Raw genomic sequence first — 22,206 nt, forward strand, 5'->3', positions numbered from 1 at the left:
TCAGTCCAGGAAAACAAGTGAGCAAGAGATGGCACTCTTTACCACACCCAAGTACTACTACGCCATTCTATATGAGCATCCAAGATACCAGATTCTGGTATCTGTGGAGACTCCTGGAACTAATTCCTTGATGGATATGGAGGGACAACTGTAAATAGAAGAAAAACTAAGACTACAAAATAATATTCAAGTCCCGTGAACAGAAGAAGGACTTACTTTTTCTTGAATACTATATCATGAGTCACATATCTGTGTTTTAAAACTTATTGTGAACACCAAATTCTTTGCCTTATGCTATCACACTGTGGTTCTTTAACTTACAAAGCACTCTGCACTCTGTATCATTACTCTTTAGTCGTACCCTAAACCAGTGAGTCTCAAGCGTCAGTGGGCATCAGAATCATTCGGGGGGCTCTTTAAAACACAGACTGCTAACCCCACAGCTTCACATTCGGTAAGCCTTGGGGGGGCCCAAACAATGTGCGTCTCTAACAAGTTCCCACGTGACGCTAACGCTGCGCGTCCAGGGCCCACACTGTGAGAACCACTACTCTAAGCTTTTTTTTTTTTTTTAAATCGTTCACACATCCCTTTTATTTTTTTTCCCCTAAGCTCTTCGTTTTTAAATACCTGTTTAATAGTCTTTTGTGATTCATCGACCTTAACTTTCCATTTATTCTCTTCTTGCTCCACACTTCTCTGTAGTTTCTGTAAAATTCCTTCCTATAAACAAAAGTATAGTTGTTCTGAAAACTTCATGTTCTAATACCAAGATAAACTATTTAAGCAACTAAGTAATGTTAATAATTATTTTAAAATGTAGGTTAAAAATCATTTCCTACTGTTTCTGCAAGGACGGATTTGTATTTTTCACACTCTAGCTGTAACAATGTGTGCATTTCATCAGCTTCTTTCAACTTGTGCTCTAAAACCTGCAAATAAAATAAAGAAAAATTCTCTAGTTTAGTTTTACCAGAAAGTTTTGTACTTCAAATTTGTTTCAGTACTTAATGGTATATTATACAAACGGTTTCTGTTTTATTAGTAATTATTACATTTCAATCTTCTTAAGTAACAATGAAGTTTAATTACCTTTTTTATGGTCATTTGATTTTCCTAATAAAACTCTTAGAGTCTGTTTAATACAAAATATATCACACAATTTTGTAATAAATAGGCTTTCACTCTTTAGTGAGACAGTAAATCAAAGCAGATCCACATGTGAAGTAAGATCACAATGCCATGGGAAGGAAATTTTATTCATGCCACTTGAGAGACAAAAAAAGTTAATTTCCCAAATTTCAGTAGTCAAGGATAAAAATACATCTAGGCTCTGAATACTCTTAAGTAATGTATTTGGGGATACATTAGCAAACCAGTCAGTTTCTACCTATCAACTGATCTTTACTTTCTAAACCCAAGCTAAAAAGAGAGCAACAGACAGTTAAATATTCAGTTTTAGAAATGACTAAGATAACAGAGTTAAACGAGAAACATCAGCTTTGTACACAAATCAAACACAGGGAAGACTTAATACCATTTCCACCAAAATGTACACAAAAATGAAACCACCTTCTTATACTTTCTGAAAAGATCACTATTCTACTCATAATATAGCCTTTATCTTTCCCAAGCTTATAAAGACAAATTCTGATTTACTTCTTTTTTCTATGTTTCTTTAAAATATAAATACTTCACTTCATGAACTAACCTTAACCTCTTCTGAACCTGAAGTTCCAGCCACACATTCTTTTGCCCTCTTTTCAAATCCATGCAACCATTCACTATAACTCTGTGGAGAAGAAAAGTCAAAACAACCAATTTCAAAAAATACCTAAATGAAATAAGTATTTTAAATAACCAAATTAGAAGATTATAAAAGAAATCTATATAGACAAATACCATCCTTCTGGAAATTTCAAAGAAGAATAGAATTGTTATATAAGTTGTACGTGACCCAGCCTTGAAAATAAACACTAAAAATATGCCTATGTACTACCACAAAATCAAATTTAAATTTATTTACCCTGTCCTAGGATAAGTGCAACTGAATTCTGGACATACAGGTAGAAGATCTGGGCTCAAACCAGCCTCTACCACTTACTAGTGCTAGGACTAATAGATTCAGTATTTAAGACAGAGAAAGCCTAGAATGAATAATTTTTCAAACTTTTTTTCAGGTGAACCAGTTCTCAAAAACTGAACTCATAAACTAAAAGTTCAATTGAGATACTGTAGTCAAAAGATTTCAGATTCTGTGAAGGTGCTCCAGGGATTGTGAAAATACTTCAAAATAAATATGTATTATGAAGCATTTTTTAAATCATAATGAGAGATAAGAATACACAAACATTTGTGTGTTTAAAACCAACAAAAACTCTATTTGTACTGAAAGGTCAGCTGATGCAAACACAAGGCATTATTATAATTTTAGTCATTATTCCAAATTTCAGAATAAATTATTCTAGATTTTTGATGATTCTTGTCTGAATTTTAAACTCTGATAGAGAGTATTTGTTAGATACTTTAAAGCAAATTTCCTCTTATTCCTCTTTTAAGTCTTTGGTTTGGTTTAATTCAAGACAAAAAGAACACACATGAAATTTCTATTAATTGCTCTAATTAAAAGTTTTACTTATGTGGCTGAATCAGGATTCTCTATACTCTATCAAATAAAAAACAAAACTGGATGCTGAGATCTCCCTGTAGTACAATACCCCGTAGTACATTTTAGTCAAAAAGCCTCTCCATTTAAAAACAAAATTACATTCTCACATCATAAATCTGAATGATGACAAAATGATACTATTAAAATCCTACTTAGCTTCAAATACTGGGATTCAATATAAATTAAATTCAGATTTAGATGCTTAAAGTATGTAAGCCTCTCTTCAATCCAGGTCATATAGTTTAGATCACTCCTCTGCTGATTTTCTTAGCAAAAAAGCAATAGAAAACAGTTTAAAAAAGTTACTTCATGTATAAAAGCCCTTTTATATCTACTGACTATATTAACAATATTAAATTTAATTATTATCTTAAGGTAAATAGTTTATTATCCATCATATCTCTAAAAATTTTAAATGCTAGACCCTAGGTAGCACACAAAAACCTTAATATATTTCTTCAATACAGACTACACGCAGAAGTATTCAACTTTTAACAAGTGGATGAACAAAAGCCAAATATCATCATTCATGTCTTATGGTGATTTATAAATATTTATAGTGTCAAAAAGGTCTGGTGGTTGAAGGTGGGTAATATTGCTGTTAAGAATGAATGTTACATTAAAAAGAATTTTTAATTCTGGTGATCTTATACAATCTTTAAAGAAGAGAAACACAAATTATTAACTCTTTTGGCTCATAAAATACTGCCAAATAAATCCTGCAATTCTATTTCCACTAATAAAATATAAAGTAGGAATAAAGAAATAAAAACGGCTTATGGTCACAAAGGAAAAAATATGAAGTATATGAAGAGCAACCCTTTCTCCTAGGTTCAATGTAAGAACAGTACTAGAACTGACAATTTATTCATATTGCCCAGCACAGGTTATTTCATCAGCTCAACCCGTATCTACTAAGCTGATCAAACCTGAATATATCCTCAACAGTTACAACAGAAACAAAAGAATTTTTGCTTCTTGTGCAAGTTAGACGCAGACGATATGTAGATAAAACCGAAGAGAGCAAGCAGCTAACTCAGACTGCACAGAAAACAGGCCATGATGTCTACTTACATCACATCTGGCACCTACAGCCCTCTCCTTGAGAAATACCCTGATTCCAAGTTTGGGGCAGGAAGTGTACACAATAAATCAGGAACAACTTGTCACACCACAAAGCAAAGAAGCTACCAAAGTTTAGCAGTGCTGTGTCAAAAGGATTTGGTAGCCAGCCTAAATAAGCTCCAACGGGCCAAAGAAGCAAAAGCAGACATGATGGACCTCCTAATGGAAGTACACAACACTGGCCATGAAGTAGTCTTGCCTCTACCCATCCTAACCCTGAAGTGTTGAGCCTGAATCTAATCAGGCCTCCACTGACTACCAATTTATAGGATACACAAAGGACAGAGGAACATACTGACATTACTGGGATGCAGTCAGCTAAATCCAGACTGGGAAACTGCATATGAAACCACTACCTTAAAAAAAAAAAAAGGGTGGGCGAGGGGGTGTGCTGACAAATAAAAGGGAACCCGTGGAATAAAGATGATCCAAAAGACGTCTTAAATCAATCACAGGTTGACCTTATTTGAGTCCTGACTAAAACAAACTACAATAAGTAGTTATTATTTCATTAAAATACATTATATGACAACTAAAAAATCCAAATATTGACTAGATGTATGACATAAAGAATTTTTTTAAAATATAATAGTATTTTCTTAAAGGAATCCTTATATTTTAGAAATATTTACAAATGAAATGCTCTGATGTTTGACTTCCTTCAAAATAACAGAGGAAGTACAGGGCTAGAAGTAAAACAAGACCGTGCATCAAGGCATGCGATATACTGGTAATGGCTGAAGTGAGATACTGGTTTACCTGGCTCATTACGCTCCTCTCTCTGCTTCTGACTATACATACATACAACTTCCCACTAAAAGAGAAAAGGACCTGTGCCACCATTTTAGTGCCCTCACGTATTCACTGTATTAATTCTCTGAACGGAGGGAACTTTTCTCTCCCATTTAAAACACATACAACCTCAAATAAAGCAAGTTGTTCTATATCATCTTTAAGACTTTTGCTTGAAGCAAGTTGTTCTATATCATCTTTAAGACTTTTGCTTGAAGAAGTTAACAGATGACCAAAATCTTAAGTTATGAAATAAAAATAGCCTGGTTCTTAGTATTAAATACATTTAAAAATAAAGTGTTCCTAAAACTAAGAAGGAATCACTTAAAATTAAGTTCTATTTTGAATAAAGCCATTAAGAACATTACTGATTTATTAACCACTATTGATTTAGGAAGAAATATTTCTTTCCCAAATATGATGTTTATGATCCTCTAAATAATATGTCTCATATGCAAATTTTATAGATTACAACAAAGTATCAACTGAAAAAACATAAATGTCTTTGAACCAAGTTATTGATTTTAACTACTCAAAACACCCTAGGTTAAAAATGAGAAAGACTGAGGGATCAGTGCACCCTAAAACCAAGTGCAGAGTGCAAATGCTGCTTATTCACAACTTCCTTGAATAATGATAAAGACGTCATATTTTAAAAAATAATAAATTAATCTTACCAAATTAGAAGGTACAGACACCTTTGGAAATAATTTTTTGAGAACTTCTTTAGCTTCTAACTCAACAGCTTCCACATGCTGTTGTCTTTCCTAAAGCAGAAGAAGAACCAAATCAAACTTACAAGATTACAGAATTAAAAAAAAAAAAGCTACAGTCTTTTAAGCTCTAAGGGAAGAAAAAGACTTAATATTTTAAAAATTCTTCTTATTACTGACAAATGTTCAAATTTCCCATTCTGAAATATCAAAATGCTTACATAAGAAAAAATCTGCAAAATCACCCTAAGTAACAATGTCTTATATTAATCAAACTAAGGCAATATCTGACAATATGGACATTTTCCTTGCCATCAAGTGATACCCCTCCAGGAACAATTCAAAAAACAAACAAAAACACAAAAAATAATTCCTACAGCTAAAACAAACTGCATGCAAAAAATATGCATCTGGGTGACATAACTGAGGCTTATTAGGCTGGTAAATCTCTTTCCAAAAAATGCATCACTGATGGACCATGGAATTAAAATGGCAACTTTGATACTTCCAGTTTCAAGGTCAGGTGAAGCTATTTAAGCTAAACAAAGGGGGGGAAAAAGGAACCACCAAAATTTGACAGGTGTACATATGGGAAAAAGAGAAAGAGGAAAAACTGATGGTGCACTACTTCACCAATGCCGTCAAGAAGACTAACTCTGGCATGTGTGTATGGACTCTGTCAGCTGTTAAATTTAAAGATAAGTATCACAAATGCATGTCTAGATTTGGTGATTTTAAATCCAAGTCTAATGGGTATCAATTATTAACTCAAAAGCATTGTTTGTCAAAATTAGGGTAATGACTTGATCACACGAAAAAATAAAAATCGAATATTCAAACTATCTCTACAAGATTAAAAAACAAAAAAAGACATATATAAAAATGCACATCTAAACCAAGCCAAGAAAATCATCTCAAAACACTGGTGAAGTTCAACAGGTGACAAGAAGGCAAGCAAGCTAGCAAGATCTCAACCCTATCTTCCCCCACCATTTAAATCAATCTTTCAAATCTATTATGGATTTAAGATGCACACACTTCAATTTAAGAAAATCTAATAACATGAAAATCTAAAGTTACACAATAAGAAGCTAGAGATTAATCATATTCTGTACACACAAAAAGCTGTTACTTTATTCGGATTAATGGCAGGATTTTAAAAATGGATGTTTTAATGGAGTATTTTCAATAACTCAGTAAAGTCCACTATTTTTCAGGGATACATCCACCTAACTGCATAAAATAAGGTACACTCATTTAAGGAAAATGATTAACTGCTAATTCAGAAACAATGAAGAGCTCATTTTTATCATCTGACCATAGAAGTGGTAGAGCAATCTCTAAAGAAGATCAGGAAAAGAGACACTGTGGAACAGAAACTTTTTTGAAAATTCCCCAAGGGAAAAAGAATCTAACTAAAGGAAATAGGTGTCTAACTTGTAACTAAGAAGCACAAGGATGTACTAGCAATTTTAGGTAAAACGTTTTCATTTGACATAGTAGTTTGGTTGTGGATAGCAATTTCTATTCCACTTTAATACTGAAAACTGCATTATTATAATTTCCTTACTATCTTTACCTAAATGTAACATGTGTGAAGTGCCTTTCATGTGAACCTGTCATTAATAGTAGGTCCTCAAGAACATTTACTCCTTACAGCACAACCTGTAGTCAGGGGTCAATCAACATCATTTTATACCTATGCTATCTGAGGACTGTCTAAATTCCATTAAAATAGAGAAGGAGTATAAAGTCTATGCTCTGTAGATCATCAGCCATGCGAGAAGCCATCATGCACTTGGTGATTAGTTCTGAAATATATATAAATTCTTAAATTCACCACCAAACACATGATGAAACAAATTCTAGCTTTCTTTTGGCATCATAATATGCAAGAATGCCTATGACAGGTGGCACATAACTTCTTGTAGGAATGGCATATTAAGAGTTTAGCACTTTCTAGATAACCAGCCTCATTAACAAAATAAGGCTAAAAGGTAGCTCTTAACAGTGAAAAACAAAGTTACAGAAACAATCAGAAACTATACAGAACCCCCACTGCTAACAGGGCTGACTGCAACCACTGACAATAAAATAATAACGTCCTACCTGGCCTAGATTTTTCTACTCTCTGGCTTAGATTTCTCTGGTTCCAATATCTGCCAATATCTCAAATTAAGGTTTTAGTGAAAATTAGGGCCTGATGAATAAGTATATAAGTAAATACAAATCCATTTACACTAAAGGAAATATAACTACAAACATGACTGATAAAAAAATTTATTAAAATTCTATTCTGCTTAAAAAAAAGTCCTTCAAATGTCACTAAGACTTACATTTAAAATTCAGCATATTACCTTAGCACACAAAATACTTACAGAATGCTGAATTGAATAACATAATGAACTTTCATTAACCCATATATGAAATTCAATAATTCTGTTCCACATTTATTCTTGGTAGGAATTTTCAAAGTGCTTGACTGAACTGGCACATTTATTTCTCTCAATCTTTAAAAACAGCTTCTCGATTACAATTCATTAGAAATCTTTAAATCCATGGAACAACTTGAACTCAGGGACAATACCTTTAATCGTCTTTAAGACAGAAGGGGATATATGTTTCAGGAGCACTTTACATACTCTGGTCAAGAGGATTATCCCTTACATTAATATTCCATACTAAACATAAAATGTGCATCATTACTGCCCAGATACTTCAAAACCTAAAGTTTAATTTTAATTCCATCTCTTCTAAGGAAGCACCCCCAATAACACACCCAGAATTGATCCCGTCCTTGTACTTCTGAAGATTTTTACCATTTTCCACCTTGTCTGAGTCATCTTGGAGTGCCTCAAAGAACCTAGGAGAGTCCACTGTGCATCACAGGTGCATTCTAGGTAGTCAAATGTGTTTGTTAATTCAGTTAGATTTTTTTTGGCTCAGGGTTTTCACCAAGTTGTCTTAATCAACCCAAGAGGTACACTCTGTCTAAGAAGAGCTTACATGGGTAGCATAGGCTTCCAGAGACTCATCAGCTTAAAGCAGTAATCACCAAAGCTCAAACAATCAAGTAATCACAACAAAACAGCATGCCCAAAATTGAAGCTTCAAGGAGTAGATGAAAAAAAGCAGAGATGACAGAGGTGATAAATGTGGATGATAAGGAGATTTTATATTCAAATTGCAGTAAAATTAAATGCTTTAGTCTGATTTTAAGACAAGCTGCAGATTTTCTCTGTTCAGTGGATTGTTTCTAGGAGTTAGCATTACAACCTTGGAAGTCTTGTTCACTTTGTCCTGCAGCATTTTTTCAGTTGATGCCAATGCTTCCATTGCTTCCCAGTTTTTCTCCCGAAGGTCCTAATCATTTTTAGAAAGAATGATTTCAGTTTATCCATTATTGAAAGATTTTTGCTTTTTGCTTCATCAGTATTTTGCACTGCATTTAACTGCTGCTTACTGCAAAATTATTTCAATGGGAAAATATGTATATTAGCAAAAAAATAAAAAGCAATGTTTAGAAGTTTGAATGAGAAAATAAAGATGCCCACTTCCCATGTTTTAGTATACACACCAAATATGCCAGCTTTAAAGTAATTACTATGCACATATAACAAGGAAGAAAAAGCATTCAAAAGTAAACACAGAAACCAAGATTACAAATATAATTTCAGGTACATAGAATATTAGAGGATTAAGGACAGAACAAATACACAAGTATTACAAAAAGCTTTATGTGTGATTTTTAAACAGGACCCAGTATCACTCATGGGACTTTCCACTGCAGCATAACGTTTTTTTCTCTAAATATGTTTTATTGATTTAACACATTTCAAGTCTACCTAGGAATGACATAGGAATTCACTGTATTTCCCTATCTTTCTTGGCATGGTCAAATGTGCATACCAAAAAGCAACCTGACAGCAACTGTACGAGCTACTTGATCAAGGCAAACGAGGAGGCTAGAAAGAGAAACAGAGGCCCTTGGAAACTGAGTTCTGAAAGATCTATTTCAACAGCATTTCATTAGCAAATACTAATAAGGACAATCTGCTATATTTCAGCCTTTCTTCAGATTTAGAAATCTAAACAGATTAAAAACAAAAACTAAAAAGCCAATAATCACCATCTATTGAATGCTTACTTATGTGCCCAACACTGTACTTGGCATGTCACAAAAATTTTCATTAATCCTCTTAACAACCCTAAGAGGTATTTATTCCCATTTTATAGATGGCAAAACCACAGCTCAGGTAGGTTAATAAATGTGACCAAGTGTACACAGCAAATGAGGGGGCAGAACTAGAATGGACTGACGTTGCAGTCTGCTGGCCTCCAGTGTCCTGGCTCCTTTCACACACTTCAGTGCCTCCAGCACTGCTGCTGCTGAGGCATTAGACTGGCATTACCATACCTTCCTTATCTCAGAATCCCGATAATAAAACACAGTTAAGATGGTAACAGTAATACTGGCAAATTGAGCTTAGGTTTTCTGGCCAAGCAATGCTATTAGTAATGTTACACAAACACACAAAGGGCAATTCACATACCTAATTTTGACAAACTCAGAGGAGCAGGAACATGTCAACTTGTTAAATTAACAAATTAACGCAAACTTTGAAAAATTAGCTTTCATTAGAAAATACCCGCTTAGATTTCAATAACATTTCTGACCTTACTCAAGTCTTAACAATGATACTTTTGTGTGCAAAAATTCCTCGTCTAACAAGAACGCTTGCATTCTACTTAAAGGTGTCATCCTCTGGTCAGAGAGAATTTAAGAAACTCATCTAAATTTACTACTTGTCAATATTTCACTATCCCTTCCATTCTAACCTAAATGTATTCAGGTTTTGAGCCCTCTAATATGTTTAATTACCAAACTTTGAAACGCCTCTCAATTTAAAAAGGGAGGTGGCAGAAGACTTTGAAAGACATTTAATTATTGAAAATACTAGGTTTGAATACTGGCATTATTTTCAGTTTACAAAAAGGCTAGCCCAATCAAAATAAGAATAAAAACCTTTAATTTTAAGATACTGAGCTGAAAGAATAATTTTTCCAGATAAAAGTTTAACAGATGGGCTTCCCTGGTGGCGCAGTGGTTGAAAGTCCACCTGCCGATGCAGGGGACACGGGTTCACGCCCCGGTCCGGGAAGATCCCACATGCCGCGGAGCGGCTGGGCCCGTGAGCCATGGCCGCTGAGCCTGCGCGTCCGGAGCCTGTGCTCCGCAACGGGAGAGGCCACAACAGTGAGAGGCCCGCGTACCACAAAAAAAAACAAAAAAAAAAAGTTTAACAGAAAGTCAACTATAGTTTAAAAAAAAAAAATCTGTAGCTGTAATAATTGTAATGTCAACATTTAAAATGATATTCAGACATGTACAAAATGGACTTTTCATTTATTCATTAAAAAATCCACTCTCTAATAAAGTGGTTTCCCCAATAATCCTCTCATAAAACCTACACACAAAACAGTACTTTCCTACAAAGATTAAGAAATCTAAAGTAAAAGTTGATTAAAAAATTCTTAACCATGATATTTCAGTGAAATAATAATAATAAAAAGCTTTATTCTGATACAAATTTGCTTACATTGTTTTTCTTCCTCTGGTGTTCAACAGCATCCTTCAAAGAAGCTAACTCATTCTGGAGACCAGTTATTTCTTTCTCTCTTTCTGAAATTCTAAACCAGAACATGAATATATATAACAATATTTTAGGTAAACAGTGAACATATTATTTGTTACTACAATAAAAACAGCAAGTAGATGATGCTTTGAAAAATGCATTAACCTAACAGGCAAACTCTTTAAGCTTAACCAGTTACCACAGAAAGCCTATCCATGAATTCCTATTTTCAGAAATAACCTTTCAAATAAATTTTTACAATATGATATACTGACATTTATGCTAAAGAGAAATCATCCCCTAAGAAACAGTTCATGAATACATGAACAGCTGTAGTTGTAGTCACTTCTGTTTTTATCTAGGGCAGTGAAGTAGCTATTTTCAGAGGAGTAAAAACTGATGTAGACACATTGCCTTAAATATTTTTTTTCCCCAGAAGGTAATGAAATCAATTATGACTTTAAGTGGCTAACCCACAATAAAAGCATAATATTAACGTGAGGTAGGTGTTCTCTTTTCATTTTCAAAACAGGCTTGGGGGCTTCCCTAGTGGCGCAGTGGTTGAGAGTCCGCCTGCCGATGCAGGGGACACGGGTTCGTGCCCCGGTCCGGGAAGATCCCACATGCTGCGGAGCGGCTGGGCCCGTGAGCCATGGCTGCTGAGCCTGCACGTCCGGAGCCTGTGCTCTGCAGCGGGAGAGGCCAAAACAGTGAGAGGCCCACGTACCATTAAAAAAAAAAGAACAGTCTTGGGATTCATGTTTTTCTGGTTCTATCAAATAAGTTAGTTACTTCCCAGAAATGCAGAAAGAAATGGCAAAGAGTCACAATTTGATTCTGTAATAGCTGAGAGGAGGCTTGGGTAGAAAATTAAAGTACAAATCGCTCTTCCCTAAGAATAAAGCTCGATATAAGGGGTTGGCAAACTAGGGTTCAGGGCATGACCCACAGTCTGATTTTGTATGGCCCTTGAGCCAAGAGCTGATTTTATGTTTTTAAACAACTGTAGGGAAAAAAGGAAAAGAAGAATATGAAACTACGTGGCCCATAGAGCCTAAAATATTCACTGTCAGGCCATTTATAAAAAAAAGTTTGCTGACCCTTGCTCTATACAGTCAAACTCAAGACTCAATTTAATAGTAAATAATTCTAAACTAGTAAACTACCAACTGTGTAAACAAGTCAAGATGGAAGAACACACAGATATATCACTGAATGTACTTCATGTGGTTGACATTTAACATGTTGAAACATACCAACTTACCTGAAATGACCTTAAAAGCAGCCTCTTAGAGAAAAATACAGACCCACAATAAAAATGTTTCAGTTAAAAAAAAAAAACTACTTAAAAGAGAGTAACCACAAAGATTACAAGATTTACTTTTTTAATGCAGAAGCTAAACCAAAATGTGCACCATTCAATTCCACAAAGATATCAGGAGGATAATTGAGATAATTTAAGGTAAATCAGTAAAGCCTTCAAAATATAGTTAAATGTGATTAGGTATTTTCTGAATGCCTGAAAAACCAGTTATCACCCTCAACAAAATGTTCAAAAAGGGCCTCCCTGGTGGCGCAGTGGTTGAGAGTCCGCCTGCCGATGCAGGAGACACGGGTTCATGCCCCGTTCCAGGAGGATCCCACATGCCGCAGAGCGGCTGGGCCCGTGAGCCATGGCCACTGAGCCTGCGCTCCGCAACGGGAGAGGCCCGCGTAACGCAAAAAAATAAAAATAAAAAAGAAAAAGAAAAAAAAAGGTTCAAAGAAATCCAAATATCATAAAAGGTACATTTAGCTCAGCCAAAGGCACAGCTAAAGCTCTAATGACCTACAGTCCAAGAAATCCAAATAGAACTGTAAAAATTAGGGGAGCATTTGCAGTTACATCAAATTGTTTATCTGAGAACTGTTTAGTAAATAAAAACAGTTGCCACGTCCCAAATTGTGAATAAGAATTATTACTTACACTTTTAATAGTTCTTCATGAGGGGGAAAAGAAGATGCCTATTAAAACAGTTAAATGTTATTTTCAAACACAGCTTTCTAGAGGACTTCAAAAAAATTAAATCTGTTCTCAGACTAAAACTGAGACAACACCAAAGGTAAAAATATCATATATTCTATATGCCATCAAAAAGTAATTTTAATAAAAACATGTACACATTTATACAATGTACTGAGTGCTAAATCAAATCTTCATTGTCACTATATTCTTAAACTCTTCATTTAACAAACATTTATAAATTTCCTATCATGTGCAAAGCACTGAGTTAATACCTTAAATTTTCATAATGCATAATTCATATTTGACTACACTAAGCTTCCAAAAGTCAAAAAAATACCATTAATGAAGGAAAAGTACGGAAAAGTTAGTTAACTTGCATGTAACAAAAATTTAATTTTACATAATACGTAAAGGTACATAGCCCTTCACATATGGTATTTATTCCTGATGACTACAATCTCCCAAACGAAACTACTATAAGCTTCTTGTCGACAAGGACTCTAATTCTTTTGTCCTTCAAAATACTTTCGAGTTTATCCATATACATTCATAATATAAATTAATTTAAAGAATATTTTGGTTAACATTATTTTTTTTAAAAATCACACATTTTATTTTTACCAAGCAGAATTATACTCTGAGAAAGTATTTTAAATGGTGGTAAACTATTACTTATAATATTACACATTTCTTAGTTTCTCTCCAATTATAGATGTTTTGTTTGCGGAAAGGGGAAGTAGGGTATACACATGTTTTTAAGCTGACCTCTACATGATTTTATCTGACTTGCTAAGAAAGGCATTCTAAAGGATCTGAAAACATACACACACAGATACATAACAGAGCTGGAATACAGATAGTAATGTTATTTGTGTATACTTTATAAATTATAGATTATCTTATCTTGGCTATAGCATAGCAAACTGCTTTGTTTTTTAGGAAATTTGATAAACACTTATAAATAAAACAACACATACTTTATTCTCAATGAAAAGGCAAAATGGTAATACTTATGGTCATGAGTCATAAAATTTTTTACCACATAAATAAAAGGCAAGGCATCTAACAGTACCTACCTGTTGGTAGTTCTGCTGCTTAAGCTCCTCAATTTGTGATTTAAACAATTTGTTTTCATCTTGTACTTCCTATTTAAACAAAAATTAAACATGAACACATGGACAGAGCTTTTATTTTCCATATAAGCTTTAAAACGTATCATACAGGCAAATTCTACAATAGTAACAATTTTTAAAGGGTGTAATAAGCCCTATATTAAAATACATTATAATTGAGAGTCGATTATAAAATACATTATAATTGAGAGTCGATTATAAAATACATTATAATTGAGAGTCAAGAGAGTCCCCTGCCGATGCAGGGGACACGGGTTCGTGCCCCGGTCCGGGAGGATCCCTCATGCCGTGGAGCGGCTGGGCCTGCGGGCCATGGCCGCTGACCCTGCGTGACCGGAGCTTGTGCTCTGCAACGGGAGAGGCTACAGCAGAGAGGGGTCCGCGTACCGCAAAAAAAAAAAATTATAAAATTAGAATAATTCAATTATTCAGTACTAGCCTGGGAGTGGGTATGTCTCAATGGAAGAAAACAGGATCCAGAAACAGACCCAAACACATGTCAGAATTTACTACAGGGTGACACCTCAGATCAGTAGGGCAAGTTCTACTGGTATTTGGGGCCGTATTTTCTTTATTATGGGGGCTGCCCACATACTGTAAGATGTTCAGCAGCATCCACAGCCTCCATTTACTGGATGCAGTAGCACCCCTCCGCCAGCTGTGATAACCAAAAATGTCTCCAAATATTGCTAAATGTTCCAGGCAGGGGACAGAGCCACTGCAGTCAAGTAATAATCGATTATTTAATAATGTGGCTAGTCTTTTATTTTTTTTAAGGTTGAAATGCTATTCTTATAACTTACTCCAATAAATTACATGTGAATAAAACATCTAAGCAAAAAAAATAAATTATAAACATAGTATTAGAAGAAAACACGTGAAAACATTTTTATGATCATAGAGTCAGAGATAACTTTCAAGACTTCAAATTCAGCAAACTACTTAACATTTCAGTACATAAAAATTTCCAAAGCCGGGGGGCGGGGGGGGGGGGCAGGAATTAAGTCGAAAGAAAAACTAAAATAAATCACCTCACATGACAAGAAGGCTAACTTCCCTTACTATGTTAAAAGGATCTTATAAATTAGTAAGAAAAAGTCAACCCAGAGGGGAAAATGTAGGAAAAATTACAGGCCAATTCATATACAAATGATGAGTGCTTAACTTCTCTATCAAATGCAAATTACAATAATCTGACCATCTTTCAAGCATAATATCAAATGTTTTCATCTTCATCAGTGTTGAAGAGGATGAAAAGGAAATGGCTCTCTGTTGGAGAGTGTAATTTAGTTGTTGTAGTCTGGTTGTTTAATTTAGTGCAATTTAGTTTAGTTGTAATTTAGTCTGTTGGAGAGTATAAATTAGTAAAAACACTTTGGAGGACAATTTAGCATTATATGACAAAATTTAAAATGAACCTACTTGGGAAGGAAAGGGAATGTGACAGAACCAACCCTTGGAGCATGAAATGTGAGCACAAGTATCTGAGACAGTGCAGACATCTAAAATTTCCTATTACTTCAAAACAATGTTTTGTAAGGACTTTCAATACTAACTACATGAAGATGAAGAGATACTATTTTCTATTTTAACTATCACTTTCAAGAAGGAAAAAACCCCTCTGCATAAAATCCAAAATCTCACTTGTAGGAATTATAAATACAGATATAGTATAGTAGCATAAGTATTGAAAATGTGTGTGTAAGGATATTCACCATAGAACTGTTGTAACAGGAAACACAACTCTAAATAATATAAGTATCCATAAACCAGGACTGGTTGTATAAATGATAATACAATCATACAAAAGAATACCATGAAGCCATTCAACGTTAAAGATAAAAATGTGCTTATGTGGAAGGACCTCAAAAACATTATTAATTGGGTGGGGGGAGCAAAATACAAAATTGTGTATGATTAAATACAATATGTTTAAAAACTATTAAGTACACACACACACACACATTTTATGCATGGGCGCTTGCTCAAAAGATATATAAATAATTGATAGTAGTTATCTCTGAGGAATGAGACCCAGTATCTGGGTAGGAGGGAATGTCATTTTGCATTCAATTTTCTTTTGCAGTAGTTAAAATTGTTTTCAAACATGCAAAGACAGTAACTCACATGATAATTTTAAGTATAAACATATTTACCTGTAACAGCTTTGTTTTTCTAGAAAGATCACTCTCCCTTTCTTTTAGCACAGTTTCTAATCTCTTCATTTCATTTTCCTTTTCTTTCAACCTAGAATTTTTACAAAGACGTTATATTTAGTTAGGTGAATCGGTGGAGCACAGGAGAATTTTAGGACAGTAAAACTTTTTTTTATAATACTGTAATGATGGATACATGTCATCATACATTGGTCAAAAACCCCTAGAATGTACAAAAGGCGTGAACACTAATGGATACTATGGACTTTAGTTAATAGCAATATATTGATTTGCTTCATCAGTTGTAACAAATTACCACGCAAATCCAAGATGTAAATAAGAAGAAAAATGGGGAAGGAGGGTATATAGAAATTCTCTGTACTGCTCTCTCAATTTTTCTGTAAAACTAAAAAAGCCCCCCCAAATATTATATTAATTTTCTTTAATGTGAGGTAGAAATAAATCTAAAATCATACTTTAATGATCTATATACCTACTACAAATAGGCCTCAAACGTCTCTAAGCTTTCTATTAGCAAATGATAGAAAAGCACCTTGACAGTTATATAACGCCCATAAGATAAACAGTTAGTTGTACATATGAGCAATCTTAGTGCCAATAAAGACATCTCCTTTTTCTCCATAAAGATAATGACCTAATAAATATCTTCAATATCTTACTTTTTTAAAGATACAGTTTCAAAGGGCCACTTCTTAAACATCAATAAAGACTGATGAGATTACATCAAAGGAAAAATCTCTTAAAAGTAATTGATAGAAGGCCAAAACTATGAAGTACAGATACCTTTCTTACCACTGTAGACTGATTTAGTTTAAGAAAACAGACTTCATGGGATAAAAACTGTCTAGGATAACATCTATTAAGACTGATACCTCCTATGCTCATCAGATTCAGTATTTTTACTAATCGGCACAGCATTAACTGATACAACAACAGATACTATTTTCCCCCAAAGGCAAGTTATTTTTATAGAAAGATTCAATATTCATTATCAAGATTATGGCTAAGATTATCTTCTGGTTAATTCAGAGATGTTATTCTTTCAAATACTAAAAATGATTTTGATTTGAAATAAATTTAACCTCTCTTTATAATAATTACATACTTCATTTAGAAAGAGAGAGAGAGAGAGAGAGAAAACTTAAATAAAACCAACCAGTCTATATTAGCAGAAAGAGCATCTCAGAAAATGCATTTGAAGGATTTGGAAAAGATAAAGTCTCCAGGTATCAGAAAGCATTTGAAAGGCCTCTGTTTTATTATACCAAACAGAGATTTAACTTATTTGCCCCTGGACTATAATTCCTACTTAACAAGAAAGTTAATAACTTAGAAGAAACTCATCATAATATTCAAGGACAGTCTAGAAAATATTGAGAAGTTCCTCTTTAAAATGCTGGCTAAAAGTATACTTACACAATCTCAAGTTCTTCAAATCGTGAGGCAGAACATGCCTAAGAAACAGATTCACATTTTTAATTATAACATTATAATTAATTATAACATGATTAAGATCAGGTTCTACAATATATTATCTATAGAATCACTCACCAGTAAAATAAAAACACAATTATATGTGGTAAATTTAAGATTGGGCCATTCATAAAACAAAGAATGGATTTTCTTTATTTAACTTAATTGTTAATATCCATTTGTTAAAGGATTACAGATTAATACACCAATTAAACACAGACTTAAAAATGAGAATAAGAGTCCATCTGAAAAAGTAAGGAGAGGAAATTCTTTCAGACTTAGGTTGACAAATGAGGCAGTAGTAGACTTGACAGGGATAAAAGTTATTTTATCAACAACAAAACAACGATACAACAGTAATTTTTATGGCAAAAAACTCAGAGAACATATTAACTTCTTTGCTTCCTAGTACAGTAAAATAAAGCTTCCTCATGTTTTATAAAATATGCTGGTAATCTGTTTATACTATACCTCTCGCAAGTTATGTTGTGCTACCTCCTGAACGTGAGCTTTCAAAGATTCATTTTCTTCTTGAAGATCCTGAAGAAGAATAAGTCTAAATAAAAGTGATATTCAAGTATAAAAAAGGTGTTTACTATTGTTTTTAACTTCTCACCTGTAACCATTTCCCTTTATTGGCTAGGTCTTTCTCCTTCTCTTCTAAAACAGTCTTCATGGTATTCATCTGTTCCTCCTTTCCTTTTAATCTAACAATAAGTTAAGAACTATCAGTGAAAATGTTACATGACTAAACAAAGTAAAAATACTGGAGACTGGAAAAGCGTATTTTAGGTTGTACTCATAACCCGAACTGATTAAATAAACTAAAAAATAAATATTTCAAGTATAAAGGCATATAAGATTTTGGAGATATCAAATTAAGCAGTAGCTCTACTCCCACCCCTTAACACCCTGTTTAAGTCAATACCAGCAAATTTAGCTTATCACAGCTAGTTTGGGTATGAAATATATAACCAGTTTCACAGTGGCTATTAAAATGGGCAAAGAGCAACACTGTCAGTTGAAGGTCACATTCAGATTATAAAGCAGAAAAATAAGACTTCCACTCTATCCCCATTCCCATCAAAAAACGTATAGGTTAAATCCTAATGAAAAATTTAAGACTTTGAGGCCTTTGTGAGATATAATTTGATGGGTTTTTTTGTTTGTTTGTTTGTTTTGAGGTATGTGGGCCTCTCACTGTTGTGGCCTCTCCCGTTGCGGAGCAACAGGCTCCGGACGCGCAGGCTCAGCGGCCACGGCTCACGGGCCTAGCCGCTCCGCAGCATGTGGGATCTTCCCGGACTGGGGCGTGAACCCGTGTCCCCTGCATCGGCAGGCGGACTCTCAACCACTGTGCCACCAGGGAAGCCCGATGTTCTTTAAAATATTACTTGAAATCAAATAAAAAGGAGCTACAATTTTCATTATAATTATGTTTAACTTGTGGAAGAGAGATATTAAAGGGAAATGAGGCAAATGGTACTTACAAGTTCTGAAGTTCTTGAACTTGAGAAGTGATAGATAACTAAAATATAAAGAAAGAAGCAGAAAAAAAGCAATTCATAATCCTTTCAGTTTACCTTAATAGGCTTTATGGTAAACCTTAAAATGTGCACACTTCAAATTACAAAGACCTAGCCAAAACAGAGATGACTTGATTTCACCTTCTCGACTCCAATGACAGTAAGAGTAATAAATTAAAAACGGGGCGGGGGGGGGGAGTAGAAGAGACAAGGAATATGGTTATGAATAAGTCTAAACAATGTGATACTTTTTTAAATTGTGAAAATTAGAATATTAACTGTCCACATACCTCCCTATCTTGTCAAAGCGCTTTTTCTTCCCACTCTTCAAGGCCAACTACTCAACAGTACTCTATATTGTCCTTTAATCTCCTCTTCTTACCATACACAGTTCAATAGTACCTTTCATTCCCCACTGCCTTCTCACAGTCCCTTCAGATCTTGGCTTAGATGTCAGTTCCTCAGAAGGAGACCTTCCTGAACTCTCAGTCTACATTAGGAATTTAATCTTTTCCTCATACCCTATTTCATTCAACACATTATCTCCAACCACTAACATAGTACTTTGATAAGCAGGAGGAACTGAATAAATATTGAATGAATCTGTTGGTTGGATGAATGAATGAATCATCTCTTCCATGCAATCTCACCACTTTTTTCAATCAAACCTTATCAGATTATATTCACCAAAACCACCCATCTATTTCCAGTAACCACAGCTACCTCTGAAATCCCCCAATGAAATCTGTACTTTATTCTATAGGCAAAGGTTGAGCAATACGTATTCTATAACAAAATGTTTTGGAACATGCAGTCAAAAAAAAAAAAAGGTTTACCAAAGTGTTTTTTTTTTTTTTAAGCTGGCAAACTAAAATGAAACATTAATATAGAAAACTTTCCAGAAAAAAAAACTTTAAACAGTTAAAAGATATGTTGATTAAAATATTAAAACATTTTCTCAAATCAGGCAAAAATAATAAAAAAGCACATAACCCAATATACTTACAGCACACTACTAAAAGTTTTCTTCTGAGTAACAGAAAAAAACCAAATAGTTCATTAATACACATACACTAATGAATCTGTCATGCTATGGCTCTGGGATTTTTACCTGTTGAGCCTTTTCAAGCTGGATATTTCCTATTTCTTCTTTTAGAGCCTCTATTTCCTGTTTCAAATCCTTGACAATGACAAAACAGACAAGATTGGACAATGGAAACACAGAAATTGACATAAAATGCAATGTACAGACAAACACATGAAATTAAATGGTATTCACTAAAGTTGATAAACAAAAAAGCAAAACATAAATTTTCTCTCTCTCAATACCTGAATAGTTTTCTCCTTATTAGCAACTTTGAGAAGTTCAGCTTCCAGAAGCTCTTCCACAGACTTGATCTTTCCATCTTTTTCATGGATCCTTAGATAAAGAAATGCATTATTAAACTTCGGGAGAAATCATCAAGATCCACCAACTAAGATATAAAAATAGTACCAAATCATTAATAGGCTCACCAAATCAACTCTTCCCATTTTAAGTAAAAGAGCAACCATATTTTGCAGACAGAAGGGGAAAAAAATACTTAAAGCTCTTCCTAAATGAGAATTAAGCAGTAACTACCAGATGGCTGAAGCCTATGCACGCAAGGAGAAGCTGGTGACATGTTTCCAAAGTGCACAGGGAATATAAGATTTGCACCCCAAAGAATACTAAGGAGAACTGAGTTCCTCTCAACAATATAGGTTTCTGGGCTCTGAAAGCTATGGCAAAACTTACATACAATTATGGTATTAAACTTTATAGACACTTCAAGAAAACAACACATACAAGGAACTGATCTCTATCCAATATAACCTGTTCATTAACAGTTCCTAGTGCAGAAACAGAAAATTAACAATTTGATGCCACAAGTTAATAAATGGAGTCAATCATGGAAACTGATTTTTTAACAACTGCACTGGGAAAGCACAGCTAAGTCTCCTTATTCCAGCAATGAAAACTCCTAGCCATCTTAATTGCACAATAAAACAAGATTTATGAGCACTAATAAAACTGGACCAAAAGAAAAAGACCAGTTTAATAATGTCATTACTTACACTTTCTTAAGTTCTTCAACTAGAGATGCAAAGGAAACCTAGAAATAGGAAGGTATCCTACTTGGTAATTTGCTCAAAATATAAATGGGTCATAAATAGAAAAGTATGTTGTTCTTTAAATTTTCCACTACACCAAAACCCCGGAAAAGTAAACCTGGGAAGTAATTCTTTCTAGATTTTTTTAAATGTCATAATTATGAAAATGAAAAGCACTTTGAAAGTAAGCAGCTTTAAAGCTACTTATGGTAAGTGTAGGTCAAAAGAAAAACCAATAGATAAATATTAAAATTATTGACTCAATGATTCTAACCAGATAAGGAGAAAATAGGAAATTTCCTAACTTCAGGTAACCTCTTTTACTATTATTTAGAGTCTTACTTTATATATGTATACTCAAAACCTTTTATCACTATAGTAACAAGCAATGACATCCTACCTAGAATACTCTATCCAGTGCCTGGCATAAAGTAAGCATTTAATAAATTGCAGCTTCTATTACTGATAATCAAGTCACCAATCATTCACAGATTAAAACTATAATTGACAAATTCCATGTTGGAGAAGGGAGGAACAAAAAAAAGGCTTGCTGCTATATTTGATAACAGGTTTGCCCAACGTTTAAAGGAGAATGGTTGCAGGATCTACTAAATATATTACCTGATCATTTTGCTTGGCCTTTAAGTCTTGAACTTCTTTTGTCAGAGATGAATTTTCTGTTCTTATTGCCTTTTTCAAAGACACATAAGCACAACATACTTTTATTTTCTGAAAAAACAGCTAGCTTCTCATTTTTCTCTAGCTGCTTCTTTTCCTCTCTGAAGGCCCAGAAATCTCAGTTGCTCTATATGTCTACAATTCTGC

At 34.0% G+C, this 22,206-nt stretch overlaps 1 protein-coding gene across 5 annotated transcripts in view; it reads right to left on the reverse strand.

Moving 5' to 3' along the window:
* The window catches only part of KTN1 (kinectin 1), a 118,618-nt gene that overhangs the window by 13,743 nt on the left and 82,669 nt on the right, over window positions 1-22,206 (reverse strand). For 3 of the 5 annotated variants that reach the window (XM_082647629.1, XM_082647627.1, XM_082647628.1), the window contains 17 exons: window positions 22,003-22,071; window positions 21,346-21,383; window positions 20,578-20,668; window positions 20,360-20,428; window positions 19,213-19,250; window positions 18,339-18,429; window positions 18,194-18,262; window positions 17,666-17,703; window positions 16,229-16,319; window positions 14,016-14,084; window positions 12,901-12,938; window positions 10,899-10,989; window positions 8,575-8,661; window positions 5,263-5,352; window positions 1,712-1,792; window positions 843-932; window positions 631-723 (listed from right to left, as the gene is read on the reverse strand). In XM_082647629.1, coding sequence (XP_082503755.1) covers window positions 631-723; window positions 843-932; window positions 1,712-1,792; window positions 5,263-5,352; window positions 8,575-8,661; window positions 10,899-10,989; window positions 12,901-12,938; window positions 14,016-14,084; window positions 16,229-16,319; window positions 17,666-17,703; window positions 18,194-18,262; window positions 18,339-18,429; window positions 19,213-19,250; window positions 20,360-20,428; window positions 20,578-20,668; window positions 21,346-21,383; window positions 22,003-22,071 — 1,233 coding nt within the window. The remainder of the gene's footprint in view (window positions 1-630; window positions 724-842; window positions 933-1,711; window positions 1,793-5,262; window positions 5,353-8,574; window positions 8,662-10,898; window positions 10,990-12,900; window positions 12,939-14,015; window positions 14,085-16,228; window positions 16,320-17,665; window positions 17,704-18,193; window positions 18,263-18,338; window positions 18,430-19,212; window positions 19,251-20,359; window positions 20,429-20,577; window positions 20,669-21,345; window positions 21,384-22,002; window positions 22,072-22,206) is intronic. The other 2 variants (XM_082647631.1, XM_082647630.1) reach the window with 1 other exon arrangement.

The sequence above is a fragment of the Grampus griseus genome, assembly GCF_964374135.1.
Source record: "Grampus griseus genome assembly, chromosome: 2".
Classification (NCBI taxonomy): domain Eukaryota; kingdom Metazoa; phylum Chordata; class Mammalia; order Artiodactyla; family Delphinidae; genus Grampus; species Grampus griseus.